The sequence below is a fragment of the Rhinolophus sinicus genome, chromosome 18 (genome assembly GCF_057876585.1).
Source record: "Rhinolophus sinicus isolate RSI-liver-muscle chromosome 18, RSI-T2T, whole genome shotgun sequence".
Lineage (NCBI taxonomy): Eukaryota > Metazoa > Chordata > Mammalia > Chiroptera > Rhinolophidae > Rhinolophus > Rhinolophus sinicus.
In genome coordinates this window covers 67,030,436-67,052,522 of record NC_142518.1, presented here as the reverse complement: position 1 = coordinate 67,052,522, position 22,087 = coordinate 67,030,436, and the positions used below count along the sequence as shown (strand labels likewise).

General features: G+C 38.7%; 1 protein-coding gene across 1 annotated transcript in view; it reads left to right on the top strand.

Moving 5' to 3' along the window:
• TRMT2B (tRNA methyltransferase 2B) overlaps positions 1-22,087 on the top strand; it is a gene marked incomplete at its 5' end in the record, with an annotated part of 53,905 nt that overhangs the window by 12,414 nt on the left and 19,404 nt on the right. Inside the window, 7 exon segments of the mRNA XM_074323302.2 lie at positions 11,803-11,907; positions 13,156-13,364; positions 13,697-13,911; positions 14,068-14,169; positions 14,940-15,059; positions 15,297-15,349; positions 15,351-15,397. Coding sequence (XP_074179403.2) covers positions 11,803-11,907; positions 13,156-13,364; positions 13,697-13,911; positions 14,068-14,169; positions 14,940-15,059; positions 15,297-15,349; positions 15,351-15,397 — 851 coding nt within the window.

Sequence of the window (22,087 nt, the reverse complement as noted above, 5' to 3'; positions counted from 1 at the left end):
GTCTAGTTGTGTAGGGCACAGCTCCCTGGCCCATGCAGGTATTATGAGCCTTCCTCTCCCCCTTAGCTGAGGCAGTGGGTCACCAGTCATCAGTCCGCTGCTCCCAGCAGCTCATGGCAGCTCTCACCGGCTCCCAGCCAGTCACGCTTTGCCACTGGCCGCACATGGCAGCACACGGCCGTCCACAACAGCTCATGTTGGCTGCCGGCCACTCATGCTTGCTGCCGGCCACTCACATTGGCTACCGGCCACTCATGGCAGCACATGGTAGCCTGTGGCAGCGCTCAGCAGCCTACAGCAGCTCATGCCAACCTCCGGCTGCTCACGGCAGCCCAGCTCCAGAAAGAGCTGTTGTTCACAATCTTAGCTGTAGAGGGTGCAGCTCACTGGACCATCTGAGAATTGAACTGGCGACCTTGGCGTTAGGAGCACGGCACTCCAACCACCTGAGACACCGGGCTGGCCCATATAATCTTTTTAATGATTTGCTGCATTCAGTTTGCTAGAATTTTGTTTAGGATTTTTGCATCTGTGTTCAAAACAGATACTGTCCTGTAATTTTCTTTTTCTGTGTTATCTGTCCCAGGTTTTGGTATCAGGGTAATGTTTGCCTCAAAAAATGAGTTGGGGAATATTGTCTCTTCTTCAGTTTTTTGGAAGAGTTTGAGTAGGACAGGTATTAGATCTTTGAAGGTTTGGTAGAATTCACTAGTGAAGCCATCTGGTCCCGGACTTTTGCTTTTGGGAAGGTTTTGGATGACTGATTCAATTTCCTTACTGGTGATCAGTCTGTTTAGATTTTCCAGTTCTTCATGGTTCAACCAAGGAAGGCTACATGTTTATAAGAAGTTGTCTATTTCTTTTAGGTTATTGAATGTGGTGGCATATAGTCCTTCATAGTATTCTTGGGTGATCCTTTGTATTTCTGTGGCATTCGTGATAACTTCCCTTTCATTTCTGATTTTGTTTATATGTTCCTTTTCTCTTTTTATCTTAGTCTAGGCAAGGGTTTGTCAATTTTTTCAATCTTTTCAAATAACCAGCTCTTTGTCACGTTAATTTTTCTATTGTCCATTTGTTTTCTATTTCATTTAGTTCTCCAATTTTTATTTTTTCCTTCCTTCTGCTGATGTTGGGTTTCATTTGTTCTTCTTTTTCTGTTTTTTAAAGGTGTAATGTGAGGTTATTTACCTGGGATTTTTCTTGTTTCTTCAGATAAGCCTGACATCATGTAAATTTCCACCTTAAAACTTCTTTCGCTGCGTCTCCAGAATTTTGGTAGGATGTATTTTCATTTTCATTTGTTTCTATGTATCTTTTGATCTCTCCTCCTAGTTCTTCTTTGACCCAGGCGTTCTTTGAAGGTATGTTGTTCAATTTCCAAGTATTTGTGGTTTTTCCTGCTGTCTTTTTGCAATTGATATCCAATTTCAATGCCTTCTGATCAGAGAATATGCTTAGTATGATTTCAGTCTTCTTAAGTTTGCTGAGGCTAGTTTTATGTCCCAATATATGGTCTATCCTTGAGAATGTTCCATGTACACTATAAAATAATGTATGGTCTGATATTCTTGGATGAAGTTCTGTATAAATGTCAATTATGTCCATTTCATCTAATGTGTCATTTAGGGCTGATATTTCATTATTTGTTTTCTGTTTGGATGATTTATCCATAGCTGTCAATGCTGTATTTTGGTCCACTAGTATAATTGTGTTTTGGTCAAGTTCTCCCTTTAGTTCTGTTAGAAGTTGCTTTGTATAGTTCGGTGCTCCCTGATTGGGGGCATAGATATTTTTATTTTATTTTTTTGTTGGGGAATATTGGGGAACAGTGTGTTTCTCCAGGGACCATCAGCTCCAAGTTGTTGGCCTTCAGTCTAGTAGTGGAGTATGCAGCTGAGCTCCAAGTCCAGTCGCAGTTTTCAATCTTATTTGCAGGGGATGCAGCCCACCATCCCATGCGGGAATTGAACCAGCAACCTTGTTGTTGAAAGCTCACACTCTAAGCAACTGTGCCATCTGGCTGCCCCTCTGGCAGCTCAGCAGCAGCTTGTTGCCTTCTGTCTAGTTGTGGAGGGCGCAGCTCACTGGCCCATGTGAGAATCGAACTGGCAACCCTCTTGTTCAGAGCTCGTGCTCTAAGGAACTGAGCCATCCGGCTGCCCCAGGGGTATAAATGCTCGTGACTCTTATGTCTTCTTGTTTTATAGTCCCCTTTATTATTTGAAATGTCCATCTTTGTCTCTTGTTACCGTTTTTATCCTGAAGTGTGTTTCATCTGATATCAGTAGGGATATACCTGCTTTTCTCTGGATACCATTTGCTTGGAGTGTCAATTTCTACCCTTTCACTTTGAGTCTATATTTTTCCTTGTAGTTGTTATGTGTCTCCTGGAGGCAGCATATGGTTGGGTTTAGTTTTTTGATACAATCTGTTATTCTATGTGTTTTTATTGGTGAGTTCAGTCCATTTATATTTAGGGTGATTATTGGTATAGGAGGATTTCCTATCATTCTATCTTTGGTTTTCTGTTAGGAATGTGTCTCCATTGTTTCTTTGCCTTTTTCTTGCTGTCTGTTATTTCAGTGTGGTGGTATTCTATGATTTTGTCCCCTCTTTCTTCTTTTATTATTTTATGTATTTCAGTTCTGGATTTTTTTGAGTGGTTACCATTAAGTTTATATAAAAGAAATTTTCATGTTTAGAGTATTCCATTTTCTTCTGCATGCTTACTTTCTCCATTTCCTTATGCTAGTTCGGACCTTTACTTTCTCGTCTTTTATGTTTTTGTTGTCACAAATTATCCTTATTTATGCTGCTCGAATAGCCTCCTTCATTATTTCTTGTAGCACAGGTCGTGTGTTAGAAAATTCCCTCTGCTTCTGTACGTCTGGAAAGATCTTTATTCCTTCTACATATCTAAAGGATATCTTTACTGGATATATTATCCTTGGCTCATAATTTGTCTCTTTCAATAGTTTGAATATTTGGTTCCACTCCCTCCTGGCTTGTAGAGTTTCCGCTGAAAAATCTGATGATTATCTAATGGACTTTCCGTTGCAGGTTACAGTCTTCTTTTCCCTGGCTGCCTTGAGGATTCTTACTTTGTCGTTAATTTTAGACAGCTTCAATACAATGTGCCTTGGAGAAGGCCTGTTGGGATTGAGGTAATTAGGTGTTCTGTTTGCTTTTTGGATTTGAGGATCCAGTTCTTTACACAAGTTTGGGAAGTTCTCATCAACTATTTGTATATATTCTCTGTTCCCTTCTCCCTTTCTTCTCCTGCTGGTATGCCCATTATTCTTATATTGCTCTTTCTGATGGAGTCAGAAAGTTCTTGTAGAGTTCTTTCATTTCTTTTAAGTCTCAAGTCTCTTTCTTCTTCCATCTGTGTCATTTCCAGGTTTCTATCTTCGATGTCACTGATTCTTTCTTCCATCTGGTCAACTCTACTACCTAAGCTGGTTATTTCGTTCTTCATTTCTTTTCTTGAGTTCTTAATCTCCAGAAATTCTATTTGTTTTTTTTGTTTTTTTAGAATTTCAATCTCTTTGGTTAAATGTTCATTTTGTTCTTTGATTGTGTTTCTGAATTCATTAAACTGCCTTCTGTGTTTTCTTGCATCTCGTTGAGTTTTTTCAGAACTGCAATCTTGAATTCTCTGTCATTTAAGTCACATATTTGCATATCTTTAGGTTCATTTTCTGGAGACTTTTCATTTACTTTCTGAGCTGCTTTGTTACCTTGGTTATTCATGGTAATTAGTGAATTGTTATTTGTCTTCCTAGGCCTCTACAGGAGTGGGTTCTGCAACAGGTTGTTAGGAAGAGGTCTTTCCTTTGCTTTCCAATAGGTGTTGGTAAACGCTTTATTTTCTTTCTAACTTCAGCCTCTAAGTCTTTCTCATGCTGTAGTGTTATATTTTCTCTGCCCTGGTCTGGCTTTTCACACAATGGGGGGGATTCCTCTGCGAGCAGGTTGCATGGATCTCAGGACACCCCCTCCATTGGCAGTTGTGGAAAGCTTATGAAGTTCCGAAGCTCTTCCTGCACAAGATTCAGGGCCTGTGTGTTTCAGCGGCTATTTACTCCTGCATGGATCCTCCCAGATAAGTGGGGACAGGGGCAGGGTGTGGTTTGAGTGGTGGCCCAGAACAATGGCAGCAAGCACCAGCACAGCCTGTCCTGCACCCAAGGCTCCCTCCCCTTTGCCGGAACTGGTTGTGTTTCGAGTCCATGGCTTTGGGCCGCATTTCTCAGAATTGCAAATGGTATTCTGTTCTTTTCATCTGACCCTGCTACAGTTCCACTTCTAGCACTCGGAGAGTGGGGTTGGGACGAGTTCTGGGAGGATCAGGAGGAGTCAGCTAGGCTCCATGCCTATGTCTTCCATCCTCTACTTGGCAGTGAGGGCTTAAACCACTGTTTTCACCCTTCTTCCCTCAGTTTTTGCTCCGAGGTCTCTGCTGTGAGTCTTGGGTTCAGTTGTATTACATGCTGAACCCTCAAGTGGGACTGTGGCCCATAATGGGAGTGGTAGCAGTCCGAGTTCTTCCCACTCCCGTGGCTGTGGTAGCTCTGGAGTACAGGGGGCTTGGATTTCTGAGCTTCGTCTGCATTCTGCCCCTGTACAGTCTGGGTCTCTGCACTTCCCCTTTCCCTCCTCCCCTGCTCACCCTAATTGCTCACATTTAGATGAGTTCAGTTGCGCGTCTCTTAGTCTTGCCTGTCTGCTGCACCTGGTGTCCTTTGTGGAATTATAGTTGTTCAATTTGTGATAAATTCCAGGGAAGATTGCAAGAGGCTCACCTCACATTGCAATTTCTGTGACGTCTCAGTGTTTATATGGTTATGAATATAGATACTCACTCCTGTGTTAAGCAGGTATACTAAAATTTTATTTTCCTTTATTGTAGTTTTTTTTTCATTTTATATCATGGAAAATTGCAAACATATTAAAGTAGAGAAAGGTATAACAAACCACATGTATCCATTACCCAGCTTCAACAACTATCAATATGTGTCCAGTCTTATTTTATCTATTCTCAGTACCAATAGTTGTACTAAAAAATGATTACTGAAAAGAGCTCAGGATTTCTGTCCAGTTCTTTTTGTCAAATTATCGGGCCTTTTGAAATAATTCTTCTCTTTGTAGGTCAGCCAATAATTTGATACTTGATACACAGCTATTTTTTTTTTCATTTTGCTTGCTATCGAATTTTAGGGATTGATTTTTTTCTCTTTCATTTTGATTAAATTTTGTTTTAAAATTTTGTAAAATATTTACATGATCAAATCTACAGAATAACAGTACATTTAGAGACATCTAGCTTTCCCCTCTGTTCCCTCTAGCCAGTTTCCTCCCTCCTCCTATAGGTAACAATTTTTATTCATTTTTGCTTATTTTAATACATGATAAAATATTTGTAACCCCCTTTTATTAGCTAAATGTTAGTTTAATATGGATACTGTTCTGCACCTTTTTTATTCATATAATAATATACTTCATTTTTTTATAGTGGCATAGTATGACGGATTTTACAACTTTTTATTTTAATTGGCATGAATAATTACCTCATTTTTCCATTGGCTTAGTTTTCTGTAAACCTTATACTAATTTTTTTCCAGGTACTCTAAGAGCTCTGTCAAACATTCATCAATATTCTCCATATGCTTAAAAACTTGAGTTCAGTGTTTTCCTTGAAGACCTTTTCCTTCGAGTCTTCCATCCTATAGGCTCCCGAGGCCATCTGCATGGCTGTTATTCTGGGACTCCTTTTGCTGCTCTCCTGTCTTGTCTCCCCTGTTTCTTAGTCTCCCTGTCTTCCTTTTTCTGGTTTACACCCTCATTTGGCTAGAGTATGCCTTCGATTAGTTTCCTGAAGAAGGGTACCTGGGAGGTAAAGTTTTATAGTCTTTGCATGTCTGTAAGTGTCTTCTTTCTTTCCTGACATATGACTGAGGTTTTTCTAGATTTCAAAATCTGACTTTGAATCATTTGCCTTTATAAATATGAAGACATGGTTTCATTGTCATCTGATCACGAATGTAAGTCTAAATGCTACTTTAAGTCCTGATCCTTTGTAGATATTCCCTCCCCTCTTTTTCTTCTAGAAGCTTTTAGGGAATCTCTTTATCCCTGAAACTTCATGACCACGTGGGCCTTTTTTTCATTCATTGTGATGGGTACTTTCTAGGCCTTGTCACTCTGGAAACAAATATTTTCAGATGTAGGAAATTTTCCTGTGTTACTTCTTACCTCCTTCTTTCATTTTCTGTATTCTCTCTGTACCACATATTTGTTGGATTTTGGACTTCATGGATTGATTTTATAACCTGCTACACATTCCTCTCCTATTTTCAATTTATTTGCCTTTTGTTCTCCTTTTTTGTGAAATTTTCTTGACATAAATGCCAACATCTTAATTGAATTTTTCTACTATCTTACCTTTAATTTTCAAAATATTTTTCTTGTTTTGTGATTGTTCATTTTGTATAACACCTTGTCTTTTTTTTAGTTATATAGTTTAGTAATGATGTGTGTGCGTATGTCTGTTTTTTGTTGTTGTTCTCTGAATTGTGTATTTCCTATATCCGTAAGGAATTTTTTCCTTTTTGTTTTGGGCATTGTCTTGTTTGTTTGTTTGTTTGTTTGGGCATTGTCTTTCACATGGAGCCTTTATCAAACATTTGGTGATAATTGACTAGCTGTTCTTATTTAAGAGTGAGGCCTTAAAAAACTGATCAGCAGTTCAGCTTGAGTGGATTTGTTGATTCTTGGCTTTACTTCTGGTGATTGTGTGTGTGGGGGGGTTTGTTCCCCCCCCCCCATGTGTCTGTCTCAGGATATCTTTACTCTGAGGCTATTAAGTTTCATGAGAAAATCATCTCCAAGTTTCCTGGCTGGTTGCTGGCCTTCCAGAATTGGGGTGTGGAAAGGGAGGTGCAGTTCCCACCATTAAGAATGAAGATTTAATTGAAACTCGCTGTTTCCACCCCTCCTCCACCACCACTGTGCCTGGTATCTCCAAATTCAGAGATTTTGTAGGTTCATTTTCTACTGAGGGAAAAAAACAACACTCCACTCTCCTGCTAGATAGATATTCTTGGTAGGATGAGGGTGTTTACCACTTTTGTGTCCATACTTTCAACCAAACCCTGCTGTTTAGCCCTGTACCTTGCCTCATCTCTGCCTCTTCCAGTACCTTGCACCTTTGAGTTTGAGCCTTTCCAGGGTTGTGTGGAACACATAAGCCTTACATTTCATCAGATCTCCCTTTGTAGGCAATCCAGATGTAGCTTCCTTCATCTTTGTAAGTCAGTTGTTACTCTGGTCTGCTTTCCATCTTCTAAGACTTTATTTACCATATTTTGCCGTGAATAATATGCTCCTGTGTATAATGTGCACTCACATTTTTGGCCCAAACTTTCAGGGAAAATAAATCTTCCATTTTAATTTTTTAATAAATTTTTATTGGGGAATATTGGGGAACAGTGTGTTTTTCCAGGACCCATCAGCTCCATGCCAAGTTGCTGTTCTCAATCTAGTTGTGGGGGGCACAGCCCAGCGCCAAGTCAAGCCATTGTTTTTCAATCTAGTTGTAGAGGGTACAGCTCACTGGTCCATGTGGGAATTGAACCGGCAACCTTGGTGTTATGGTCACTGCACTCTAAACACTGAGCCAACTGGCCACCCACCAGCGGCTCAGCTCCAAGCTCAAGCCATCTTTTGTTTTGTTTTCTTAAATGTGTATTTATTTATTAGTTTCTGGTGTACAAAACAATGTAATAGTTGTAAAGATTTTGTAGGGTATCCGATGGACACTTGCCCCAGTAGGGAGACCACCTCAGGGATGATGTAGATGCCTGATCACTGCACTGTACACCTGAAGCTGAAGTTGAACAATAATGAATGTGAACTACAAATATATATATATATATATATATATATATATATATATATATATATTTACAAGAAGTGGAGTCAAGCCATTGTTTTCTTTTTTTTTATTTATTGGGGTGACAATTGTTAGTAAAATTACATAGATTTCAGGTGTACAATTCTGTATTACATCATCTATAAATCCCATTGTGTGTTCACCACCCAGAGTCAGTTCTCCTTCCATCACCATATATTCGATCCACCTTACCCTCATCTCCCACCCTCCACCCCTCCATTGTTTTCAATGTAGTTGTGGAGGGTGCAGCTCACTGGCCCATGTGGGAATTAAACTGGCAACCTTGGTGTTATGAGCATTATGCTCTAACCACTGAACCAACTGACCCCCCATTTTAATTTTTTAATTCAAATTTTTATTTGTTTGTATTTAGGTACTTGTTTTTTGTATTATAAAGGAATTTTATTTTTTATTTTTTTTTTATTTATTTTTTTAAAGCTTATTTTTATTTTTATTTTTTATTTTTTTATTAAATTTATTGGGGTGACAATTGTTAGTAAAATTACATAGATTCCAGGTGTACAATTCTGTATTACATCATCTATAAATCCCACTGTGTGTTCATCACCCAGAGTCAGTTCTCCTTCCATCACCGTATATTCGATCCCCCTTACCCTCAATTTTAGCATTTATTTATTTATTATTACACTTTTAAGTCATAAGCATAAATAAAAGAATTAAAAACATTTATGTAGTTATGGAATTAGTACTACCCATGTATAATGCGCACCCTTGTTTTTTTTCTTCACAAATTTGGGCAAAAAGTTCACATTATATACAGCAAAATATGGTAGTTTGTTGTTGTCATCTTTTATCTTTGTTCTTTCTTTCATTTATTCATTCAACAAGTACCATTGAGTACTTACAAGTCCCAGGCACTATTCTAAGTGCTTAGGATACAATAATGAAGAAAATATTCCTTCCCTTTGGAACTTACATTTTAGTGGGGGGGAGACAGAGTTTTTAAAAAATGTATCTTGTCTAAGAGCACTCCTATTTTAAAAAGTCTGGGAGGAGAGGGGGAGCAAGTGAAGGAGACAGAGGGAGCAGCCAGTGAGGTCAGAGGAGGTCAGGAGAATGGGGTCCTGAAAGACAAGTGAAGACAGTGAACTGAGGAGGGGGAGCTCATCAGCTGTGCCAAATGCTGCTGAGTGAGTACCTACGAGTGCCAGGGCTAGTAAGATGAGGACTGAGAATTGACCATTGAACTGCATCACAAGGTCATTGGTGACCTTAATATGAACTTTTTGGTGGAAGGATGGGGGCCTGATTCGAGTGGATGAATAAAAGGAGAGGAATGGGAAGCTGTGAATACATTTGACTCTTCAACAACATGGGGATTAGGGGTGCAGACCCTCGTGCAGTCGAAAATCTGCATATAACTTTTGACTCCTCAAAAACTTAACTACTAATAGCCTACTGTTTACCAGAAGCCTTACCGATAACATAAATAGTCAATTAACACATATTTTCTATATATATTAGGTTGGTGCAAAAATAATTGTGGTTTAAAGGGTTAAAAATGCAAAAACCGCAAATACTTTTGTACCAACCTAATATTATATATTATATTCTTATAATAAAGTAATCTGGAGAAAGAAAATGTCATTAAGAAAATCATAAGGAAGAGAAAATACATTTACAGTACTGTACATATTTATTGAGAAAAATCTACATACAAGTGGACCCTGCAGTTCAAACTCTTTGTTGTTCAAGGGTCAACTGTATATACAATGTTTTGAAAAGTTGCTACAAAAAGGAGGAGGGAAGTGAACAGTGGCTGGTGGGGAAAGAGGGGTCAAGAAGGTTCCCTTTTTTATATAAATTTATTTTCCAATTACAGTTGATATGCAATATTATATTAGTTTCAGGTGTACAACATAGTGATTAGACATTTATATAACTTATGAACTGATCCCCTGATAAGTCTAGGAACCATTTGACACCACACATAGTTATTACAATATTATTGACTATATTCCCTATGCTGTACTTTACATCCTCATGACTTTTTATAACTGGCAATTTGTACTTCTTAATCCTTTTACTTTTTTCACTCATCCTCTTTCTTTTTAAATATGGGAGGGTAAGAGCATGCTTGTATATTGATGGGACAGATCCAGCAATGAGGGAGAAAAATGATGATGCAGGAGGAGAGAAGGGAGAATTGGTGGAGCAAGGAGCTTAAATAAGCTTATATATTTTTTATTCCTTTATTTCATTTTACTAGGATTTTTGCAAGAAATATTCTGTTATTTTTAACCAGAAGGCCCCTTCACTCCTTTTTTAAATTTTGTTTTTATTGAGATATAATTGGCATATAGTACTGTGTAATTTTAAATTGTAGTGTGTTGATTTGATATATTTATATGTTATAATCTGATCACAGGCCCCCTCACTCTTAATACTTCGGCATTTCTATATAAGAATAAAAATTTCAGTCTCTGTTTTATAAGTGAAGAAACCAAGGCCTGAGCTCATACAATGGAGAAGCTATATTTCATTTTCACTTACCCATTACCTTCTAGGTCAGACTCACTTTTTCAATTTCCCATCCTTCCAGGTCCTCAGTGACATTTGAATCTTGCTTCCAAAACAACATTCCTTGTCAACAAGCCAGTAAACAAGAGATGAACCAGTCTTTCTTTAAATCACCAACTTCAAAATTTGAAAAATATACTCAGGATAGCTAAGCATATCTTATATTGCGTTTATGTGAAATTATACCAAAAGTGACCAAGTCCAGCCTTAATTGATTTTACCCTCTCAGGCAGCCCTGTGTTTTGGTATAACTTCCCCTTCCATGCATAATTTCAGTATTGTTTGAAAACTATAGTGGACCTAGAACACATGTATTATGAAAACTAAATGATCTAGTAAATCAGACAGAATGTCCTGTTGTGGTAGCAACAAGCTCGTGTTTGAAAAGATTGGCTTGAAGAATTTTTGACATCTCAACAACTAAATTAGGATTGCATTTGACTTGTATTCATCAGGAGGAAATGAAGGAGCCAACTAAATTACGGTGTAGTTGGCACCTGGTTATATGAAGAAATTTTTTTAAATGATGGGCTTATATCAGGAATTTATAAGTAAGAATGAAATCATAGCAGCTTAGTAGTATATTAGGAATTGCTGCCAGAAGAAATTAACATAAATGGAAGATTATTGTATTCCATACTATATATAGAATAACCTGAGATTCTACATACAAATAAAATACCTGTCTGGTTCATTCATTCACACCTTCTTTCAGTAATCATTATTGAGCAACTCTTATGTGCCAGACTAAGGGTACAACTCTAAGCCTTCATGGAGCTTACTGTTTGGAATACAATGGATAATATCCCTCTGGAAGGTCAAAGGGTAGGGATCATGTTTCTTGTCTCACTATATTAGTTTGCTAGGGCTGCCATAACAAAATACTACAGACTGGGTGGCTTAAAACAACAGAAATTTATTTTTCTCAGCGTTCTGAAGGCTAGATGTCCAAGATTAAGATGCTGGCAACTTGGTTTCTTCTGAGGCCTCTCTCCTTGGCTTATAGATGACCATCTTCTCACTGTGTCTTCACATGGTCTTTCCTCTGTGTCTGCATCCTGGTGTCTCTTTGTGTGACCAAATTTCTTTTTCTTATGAGGACATTAGTCAGATTGGATTAGGGCCTCACTTTAACTTAATCATCTCTTCAAAGACCTTATCTCCAAATATGGTCACATTCTGAGGTACTTAAACATATGAATTTTGGAAGGGGTTACAATTCAGCAGTAATAATCACCCAGCATGAATCACATGTGGAACTTGTAAGTTTTGCCTGTGCAATAATACTGTTCTCTTCCTAATACTACGAAGTACTCCTTCAACAATCCCCAGTAGAAACCCGCCTTCTGTTTCATGAAGGTGGACACTGGCATGAGCTCACAGTCTGCACCAGTAGCCAAGGGCACACAGTAGGCATCATCACTTTCCACCCTCAGGAATTAAGGCAGGATGCTAAGGAGCAGCTTCTGTAGTAACCCTTACTGTTACTATGCTTTAGTTGGTTTGGGGGCGTTTCAGTGCACATAGCAGAAACTACACATCCACAGAACATCTGTGTGGGTCAGGAATTGGGGTTGGGGGTGAGGAGGAGGAGATGACTACTGTGTTTCCCTGAAAATAAGACTGGGTCTTACATTAATTTTTGTTCCAAAAGATGCATTAGGGCTTATGTTCAGGGGATGTCATCCTGAAAAATCATGCTAGGGCTTATAGACCGCATAGGTCTTATTTTTGGGGGAAACGTGGAAGGATACTCTTTAACCATGCTGCTGGCATTATCACACTGCAGAAACTGAGGCAAGGTAACCAAATTAATTATCATGTGAGGACCCCTAAGGATTTTCACAAGAACTTTGCCCATGGAAATTAGTAGGTGCTCTACTGAATTGGAAACCCAATTCGATGGAGACTAGAATATAGTCAGAATTTTGTAACCCAAATAACATTTCATAACCCAAATAACCCATTTACATTTACAATGCACTTAGAGCTTTCAAACATTCCCACGTTAAAACATTCTTATACTTGTGTGATCATCTCCACCAACTTACAAAGTAGGCAAGAGAAGGAAAAGTGTTCTCACCCTTATTGCACAGATGGGCAAATGAGGCACAGAAGTACCCAAGGTTAAAAAGCTAAGAAATAGCCAAGCTAGGGCTTGAACTCAGGTCATTGATTCCTGGCCTTTTAACTCTATAGTTCCAACATATTTTACTGTCATATATTCTTGTGTGTCAAGCTAATGGTTAGGTTCTCTGTAGTGATGTAAGAATTTTAAAATGTTCTGAATTCAAAGAAAGGATTTAGTTACCATGCTCACTCTCTTTATAGTACTTTTCTTTCTCCTAGCACTCATGTCCTCTGAAGTGGTGTTTGGGTGGGTGGTTAGGATGTTTGAAGTGGAGAAGTATGACGGGAATTGAAAGGTTATTGCTTCTTTGTGATGGGAGAAAAGCTTAGTTTAGCTCCTGTTTACAGCAAGAACAATTCACACTTTCTTTAGAGAACTAGGAAAGGGGCTCAGACTAGAGAAAATGTGTGTCTCTTGCATAGGATTTGTCAAAAGCCGATAAGCAAAGCAGTGCTTCTACTGAGATGTAAAAATAGCTTTTTTGTCCTATAGAACATTGCTTTATGTTAAGTGTTATTTATAATAGGATTTGAGAAATGTGCCATCTTGTCTGACTACTGCAGGGCTGATTATTATAGAGCTAGGAGAGAAAATATGTGAGATGAGTCTTTGCTTAACTCGTGATATTGTGGTCTGGGCAGGGGGAGCTCTGTGTTCAGAGGAGACCATAAAGGAATTTTTCACCGAAGGGCCAGGAGCAGTCTGTGACTTGATATCACTTTACTTCCAGGAAAGGTAAACCTGAGCAGCCAAACAGCAAGGAGACTGATGGCTTGCCGTAGTCTGGGTTGTGGATGGGGGCAGTAGGGCTGCTGATCACAGAGGATATGGGCTAAGTGGTACTGGCCCTCATGACCAGCTAGGTCCAGGAACCCAGGCCACACTGTAGATGAGAGCGTGTCTGCATGTGCCTCTATCCCCCGAGAGGGGAACTCCATCTGAGTTCTCAGGGCCATGCCAAGGAGGCTGTGTCTCCTAGCTGAGACGCTGGAGCCTGCCCCTCCCACCAACCACTAGAGGTAGAATAATCTACCATTCCATTGCTTCCTTCTTTTGTTCTTTCCTAGCACCATGACCTGTTGCAGCCATCAGCAGTCCTCCTACCAGCTCCTATTTGGGGAACCTGACCTCTTTGAAGATCTCTTGGCCTTGAAGATCCGTATCACTCCAGACTCCTTTTTCCAGGTTAATACTGCTGGTGCAGAGATGCTGTATTGGACCATTGGGGATCTGAGTGGAATCACCTCTAACACTATCCTCCTTGACATCTGCTGTGGGACTGGCAAGTGGCAACCCAGGGCAGAATCTCCATGCTGCTTTGCTCCCAAACCCCATCCACCCGGCACCGAGGTAGGGAGGTGGCAGTAGTGGCACAGGCATAACCTCCTTGGTTTAAAACCCTAAAATACCCTCCTCTTATCCTCTCTTACCTCCTCAGGTGTGATTGGCCTCTCTCTGGCTCAATATGCCTCCCAGGTACTTGGCATTGAGGTGGTGAAGCAGGTGGTAGAGGACACCAGGTGGACTTCAGCCTCCAATGGTGCAGTGCTCACAGTTGAGGGAGAAATGAGGAGCTGCAGTTGTTTCTGTGCTGTGGGAGGGGTTGTGTGGGAAAGGGCATCTACTGTGTCCATGACCTGTGGGGAGGAAGGGATGCTGTTCTGCAGTGGTCAGAGATGGGTCCTGAATGGCCTTCTGGAAGTGATCCCAATAGCTAACCTTTTTTTTCTATCCAGAAGCAGAGTCTGAGGGAAGGAACAGGCCCAGCTGATAGGAAGAGAACTTAGCAAAACTTTGGATAATATAGAAGAGCCTCTTGACCTTACACTCATAAGGCATCATAACACAATACAATAGGTTTCAGGCTATTTTTAGCAACAGAATCTTTTCTTTGAACAAAATCTTATCTCAGACTGCAATGTGGAAAACTGATCCCCCTTGTCCCCTCTATCTCCGCTCCATACAACTCCTGAGGCTCTGTGAAAACCTCCAATATAACAGAAAGCACTTGGGTAAAAGTCAAGGTTCTCTTCTTCGTATAGGTACTTACGTGCTGTGTGAGTCACAAAGTTTTAAAATAACACTGTCTAGTCTCAAGCTGAAATACCTATTGAGATATTGTAAGGGAAAGCACATTGTAAAAAACAAAGCAAGTCCAAAAGCATTTTTTTCATTGTTATTCAGAGGTATGCTAGATCCAAAGGAAATGGCAGAGCCCTGGCTCCTGTACATTTCTGTAAAGTGGAAGCTCCCTGCCACTAAAGTTGGGCTTGAGTTTTGAGTTATGTCATGTGGGCCTCTGTTCTGCAGGCATCACCAACTGTGAGGTCCATGTTGGTTGATCAGAGAAGATTTTGCCACAGCTGCTAAAGTCAAAGGAAGATAGGCAGCTAATTGTTGCTGTGGTGAACCCAGCCTGCGCGGGACTGCGTAAGGATGAATAGCTTTCCTGCTACAGAACTAATTGGATGTTCCCATGATGTCTACCAGCTTTAGTCCCTCGTTCTCACACCATGCTAAGAGTGCTCCCAATGGCCTGGCTTTGAACCTGCTTTTCCACAGTTCCTCACCAATCCTACATGCTGGCCAGTTGAGAGTTTGTGATAACCTTGACCATGATAGTTTAATTTTATCAATAGCAGTGTCTTAGTGTCTTTCTTCCTTCAAATTACCAGATAGTTCAAGCCATTCGAAACTGCAGGGCCATCCGCACACTAGTGTTTTGCTTCCTGCAAACCCCATGGTGAAACCACAAGGAACATCATCGAGTATTTTAGAATAATTTCAGATTTACGGAAAAGTTGTAAAGATAAGTACACCCACTTTGCCACATTGTTATCATCTTATATTACCATGGTACACTTCAAGAATGTACCATTCTAAGAAGCTGTCATTCATACATTACTATGAACTAAACTCCATACGTTGTTTGGATCGATCAAGTTACTATTAATCTAGAGAAACCTATCATGGCTTCTCAAATCAGGATCCTGAATATTCTTCTTTTTAAAAAAGATTTTTATTAAAATATAGTTAACATACAATATTATATTAGTTTCAGAGGTACGCCATAGTTATACAACATTTATATACCTAAAGAAGTGATCACGATGATAAGTCCAGCAGCCATCTGAACACCGCACCACATTATCACAATATTATTGACTATATCATTGACTACAATATTCCCTATGCTGTATATTACATTGCCATGACTTATTTGTTTTATACTTGGAAATTTGGACCTCTTATTTTTTTTTAAATTTATTGGGGTGACAATTGTTAGTAAAATTACATAGATTTCAGGTGTGCAATTCTGTATTACATCATCTATAAATCCCATTGTGTGTTCACCACCCAGAGTCAGTTCTCCTTCCATCACCATATATTTGATTGCCCTTACCCTCATCTCCCACCCCCCACCCCCCTTACCCTCTAGTAACCACTAAACTATTGTCTGTGTCTATGAGTTTCTGTTTCTCATTTGTTTGTCTTGTTCTTTTGTTGTTTTTGGTTTATATACCACATATCAGTGAAATCACATGGTTCTCTGCTTTTTCTGTCTGACTTATTTCGCTCAGCATTACACTCTCAAGATCCATTCATGTTGTCACAAATGTTCCTATATCATCTTTTCCTACCGCCGAATAGTATTCCATTGTGTATATATACCACAACTTCTTTATCCATTCATCTATCGAAGGACATTTTGGTTGTTTCCATGTCTTGGCCACCGTAAACAAAGCTGCAATGAACATTGGAGCACACGTGACTTTATCTCTAAATGTTTTCAGATTTTTGGGTAGATACCCAGGAGAGGGATTCCTGGGTCATATGGCAATTCTATTCGTAATTTTTTGAGGAACCTCCACACTACCTTCCATAACGGCTGCACCAGTCTGCATTCCCACCAACAGTGGATGAGGGTTCCTTTTTCTCCACAGCCTCTCCAACACTTATTACTATTTGTCTTGTTGATGATAGCCATTCTGAATGCGGTGAGGTGATATCTCATTGTGGTTTTTATTTGCATTTCTCTGATGATTAGTGATGTTGAGCATTTTTTCATATGTCTATTTGCCATTTGTATGTCCTCTTTGGAGAAATGTCTCTTCAAGTCCTCTGCCCATTTTTCAATTGGGTTGTTAGTTTTTTTGTTGTTGAGTTGCATGAGTTCCTTGTATATTCTGGATATTAGCCCCTTATCGGAGGCACTGTTTGCAAAAATCTTCTCCCATTCAGTTGGTGGCCTCTTTATTTTGTTGATGGTTTCTTTTGCTGTGCAGAAGCTTTTAAGTTTGATATAGTGCCATTCGTTTATTTTAGCTTTTACTTCCATTGCCTTTGGAGTCAAATTCATAAAATGCTCTTTGAACCCAAGGTCCATATGTTTAGTACCTATGTTTTCTTCTATGCAGTTTATTGTGTCAGGTCTTATGCTTAAGTCTTTGATCCATTTTGAATTAACTTTGGTACATGGCGACAAATAGCAGTCCAGTTTCATTCTTTTGCACGTGGCTATCCAATTCTCCCAGCACCATTTATTGAAGAGGCTGTCTTTCCTCCATTGTATGTTTTTAGCTTCTTTGTCAAAAATTATCTGTCCATATTTATGTGATTTTTTTTCTGGGTTCTCAATTCTATTCCATTGGTCTATGTGTCTGTTTTTCTGCCAATACCATGGTGTTTTGATTATTGTAGCCCTGTAGTACAAGCCAAAGTCAGGAAGTGTGATACCTCCATTATTGTTCTTTTTTCTTAAGATTGCTTTGGCTATTCGGGGTCTTTTGTGGTTCCAAACAAATCTAATGATTTTTTTTTTCTATTTCTTTAAAATATGCCATTGGGATTTTGATGGGGATTGCATTGAATCTGTATATTGCTTTGGGTAATATAGCCATTCTAACTATATTGATTCTTCCAATCCATGAGCGCAGAATGTCTTTCCATTTCTTTGTGTATTCTTCAATTTCTTTCAAAAATGTCTTACAGTTTTCAGCATACAGGTCTTTCACATCCTTGGTTAAGTTGATTCCTAGGTGTTTTATTCTTTTTGCTGCAATTGCAAAAGGACTTGTTTTTTGAATTTCTTTTTCTGAGATTTCATTGTTAGTATATAGGAAAGCAATGGACTTTGTGCGTTGATTTTGTAGCCAGCAGCTTTACTGTATTCGTTGATTGTTTCTAATAGCTTTTTGGTGGAGTCTTTAGGGTTTTCTATATATAGCATATGTCATCTGCCACGAGTGATAATTTAACTTCTTCATTCCCAATTTGGATGCCTTTTATTTCTTTCTCTTGCCTGATTGCTCTGGCAAGGACTTCCAACACTATGTTGAAAAGCAGAGGTGATAGGGGACAGCCCTGTCGTGTTCCTGAACGTAGAGCAAAGGGCTTCAGTTTTTCACCATTAATTATGAGATTAGCAGAGGGCTTGTCATATATGGCCTTTATTATGTTAAGGTATTTTCCTTCTATACCTATTTTATTAAGTGTTTTAATCATAAATTGATGTTGTATCTTGTCAAATGCTTTTTCTGCATCAATTGATATAATCATATGATTTTTGTCCTTTATTTTATTTATGTGATGTATCACATTGAAGGATTTGCGGATGTTGAGCCATCCTTGTGCCCTGGGGATGAACCCCACTTGGTCATGATGAATAATCTTTTTAATGCATTGTTGTATTCGATTTGCTAGAATTTTATTTAGGATTTTTGCATCGGTATTCATCAGAGATATTGGTCTGTAGTTTTCTTTTTTTGGGCTGTCCTTACCAGGTTTTGGTATCAGGGTAATGTTGGCCTCATAAAATGAGTTAGGGAGTACTGTCTCTTCTTCAATTTTTTGGAAGAGTTTGAGCAGGATTGGTATTAGATCCTCTTTGAAGGTTTGGTAGAATTCACTAGTGAAGCCATCTGGTCCTGGACTTTTGCTTTTGGGAAGGTGTTGGATGACTGATTCAATTTCGTTGCTGGTGATCAGTCTGTTTAGATTTTCCAGTTCTTCATGGTTCAGCCAAGGAAGGCTATATGTTTCTAAGAACTTGTCCATTTCTTCTAGGTTATTGAATTTGGTGGCATATAGTACTTCAAAGTATTCTTGGATGATCATTTGTATTTCTGTGGAGTCCATGATAACTTCCCCGTTTTCGGTTCTGATTTTGTTAATTAGTGTCTTCTTTCATTTTATCTTAGTGAGTCTGGCCACGGGTTTGTCAATTTTGTTAATCTTTTCAAAGAAGCAGCTCTTTGTCACATTAATTTTTTCTATTGTCTTTTTGTTCTCTATTTCATTTAGTTCTGCTCTAATTTTTGTTGTTTCCTTTCTTCTGCTGACCTTGGGTTTTACTTGTTCTTCTTTTTCTCGTTCTTTAAGGTATAACATGAAGTTATTTATTTGGGAGTTTTCTTGTTTCTTGAGATAGGCCTGTAATGAGATAAATTTCCCTCTTAAAACTGCTTTCGCTGCCTCCCAAAAATTTTGGTAGGATGTATTTTCATTGTCATTTGTTTCTATGTATCTTTTGATCTCTCCTCTAACTTCTCTTTGACCCAGTCATTCTTTAAAAGTATGTTGTTTAATCTCCATGTATTTGTGTTTTTTCCCGCTTTCTTTTTGCAGTTGATATCCAGTTTCAAAGCCTTGTGATCAGAGAATATGCTTGGTATGATTTCAATCTTCTTAAATTTGCTGAGACTGATTTTATGTCCCAATATATGGTCTATCCTTGAGAATGTTCCTTGTACACTAGAAAAGAATGTATAGTCTGATGTTTTAGGATGAAGTGCTCTATAAATGTCAATTATGTCCATTTCATGTAATGTGTCATTTAGGGCTGCTATTTCGTTATTTATTTTCTGTTTGGATGATCTATCCATAGCTGTCAATGATGTATTTAAGTCCCCTAGTATAATTGTGTTTTGGTCAGTTTCTCACTTTAGTTCTGTTAGTAGTTCCTTGGAATATTTCGGTGCTCCCTGTTTGGGGGCATAAATATTGATGACTTTTATGTCTTCTTGTTGTATAGTCCCCTTCACCATTATGAAATGTCCATCTTTGTCTCTTGTTATCTTTTTCACCTTGAAGTCTGTTTCATCTGATATCATTATGGCTACACCTGATTTTCTCTGGGTACCATTTGCTTGGAGTGTCAATTTCCACCCTTTCAGTTTGAGTCTATGCTTGTCCTTGTGGCTGAGATGTGTCTCTTGGAGACAGCATATGGTAGGGTTTAGTTTTTTTATCCAATCTGCTACTCTGTGCCTTTTTATTGGTGAGTTCAGTCCATTTACATTTAGGGTGATTATTCATATGTGAGGATTTCCTGTCATTCTATCTTTAGTTTTCTGGTAAGGCTGTGTCTGCATTGTTTCTTTGCCTTTTTGTTGTTGTCTATTATTTCTGTGTGGTGGTATTCTATGATGTTTCCCTCTGTTTCTTCTTTTATTACAGTATGTATTTCAGTTCTGGATTTTTTTTTTTTTTTTTTTTGAGTGGTTACCCTTAAGTTTATGTAAAAGAAAGTTTGATATTTAGAGTATTCCATTTTCTTTAGCACGCTTACTTTCTCCATTGCCGTATTCCGGTTCAGGCCTTTATTCTCCCCCGTTTTGAGTTTTGGTTGCCACAAATTGTCCCTGTTGATGGTGGTCGAATAGCCTCTTTTAGTATTTCTTGTAGTGCAGGTCGTGTATTAGAAAATTCTCTTTTTTTTTTAGTTGGGTTGTTTGTTTTTTTGGAGTTGAGTTGAGTGAGTTTTTTATAAATTTGTGATATTAACCCCTTATCAGATATATCATTGGCAAATATCTTTTCCCATTCAGTAGGATCCCTTTTTGTTTTATTGATGGTTTCCTTTGCTGTGAAAAAGCTTTTTAGTTTGATGTAATCCCACGTGTTTATTTTTTCCCTTACTTCCCTGGCACGAGGGGATATATCAGTAAAAATCTTACTCCGGGTAATGTCTGTGAAGTTTCTTCCTATGTTTTCTTCTAGGAATTTTATGGTTTCAGATCTTACATTTAAATCTTTAAGCCATTTTTGCATTTATTTTTGTGTGTGGTGTAAGGAGGTGATCCAGCTTCATCTTTTTGCATGTGTCTGTCCAGGTTTCCCAGCACCATTTATTGAATAGACTGTGTTTACCCCACCGTATATTCTTGCTGCCATTGTCATAGATTAAATGGCCATTTAGGCATGGAAGAGACATTTTTCTAAAAAGGACATACAGATGGCAAAGAGACATATGAAGAAATGCTCAACCTCACTAACCATCAGAGAAATGCAAATAAAAACCACAATGAGATACGACCTCACCCCAGTCAGAATGGCTATCATCAATAAATCAACAAACAACAAGTGCTGGCAAGGATGTGGAGAAAAGGGAACGCTGGTGCACTGTTGGTGGGAATGCAGATTGGTGCAGCCACTATGGAAAACAGTATGGAGGTATCTCAAAAATATGAAAATGGAAGTACCTTATGATCCAGCAACCCCACTCCTAGGTATCTATCCCGAGAAATCCAAAACTCCAATTCAAAAATCTTTATGCACTCCTATGTTTATTGCAGCACTATACACAATAGCCAACATGGAAACAACCGAAATGCCCATCGTAGATGCCTGGATTAAGAAACTGTGGTACATTTATACAATGGAGTATTATGCAGCCATAAAGAAGAAAGAAATCTTACCATTTGCAACAACATGGATGGACCTAGAGAACATAATGTTAAGTGAAATAAGTCAGACAGAGAAAGACAAATACCATATGATTTCACTTATATGCAGAATCTAAAGAAAAGAAGAAGTGAATAAACTAATCAGAGACAGTTTTGGAAACATGGAGGAAAAACTGAGGGTTGCTAGAGGGGCGGGGGGGTGGGGACAAGGGGAAGGTGAGAGTTTTAGAAAATAGTCGGTAACCACAAGATGGCCACGGGGTTTCGAAAATTAATTTGGGGAATGTACAGAGGGATAGTGGATGGGGGTAGGGGGGTTCACACAGTGTGAGGGATATAAATGATAAACGTCTAAGTTTTGCTTTGTCTTGTGCACCTGAAACTAATAAAAAAATAAATAAATAAATAAAAAGAAAAAAAAGAAAATTCCCTCAGCTTCTGTATGTCTGGAAAGGTCTTTATTCCTCCTTCATATCTAAAGGATATCTTTGCTGGATATATTATTCTTGGCTCATGATTTCTCTCTTTCAATAGTTTGAATATTTGGTTCCAATCCCTCCTGGCTTGTAGAGTTTCTGCTGAAAAATCTGATGATAATCTAATGGGCTTTCCTTTGTAAGTTAGCATCTTCTTTTCCCTGGCTGCTTTGAGGAGTCTTTCTTTGTCGTTGATTTTAGACAGCTTCAATACAATGTGCCTTGTAGAAGGCCTGTTGGGGTTGAGGTAATTAGGTGTTCTATTTGCTTCTTGGATTCGAGGGTCCAGTTCTGT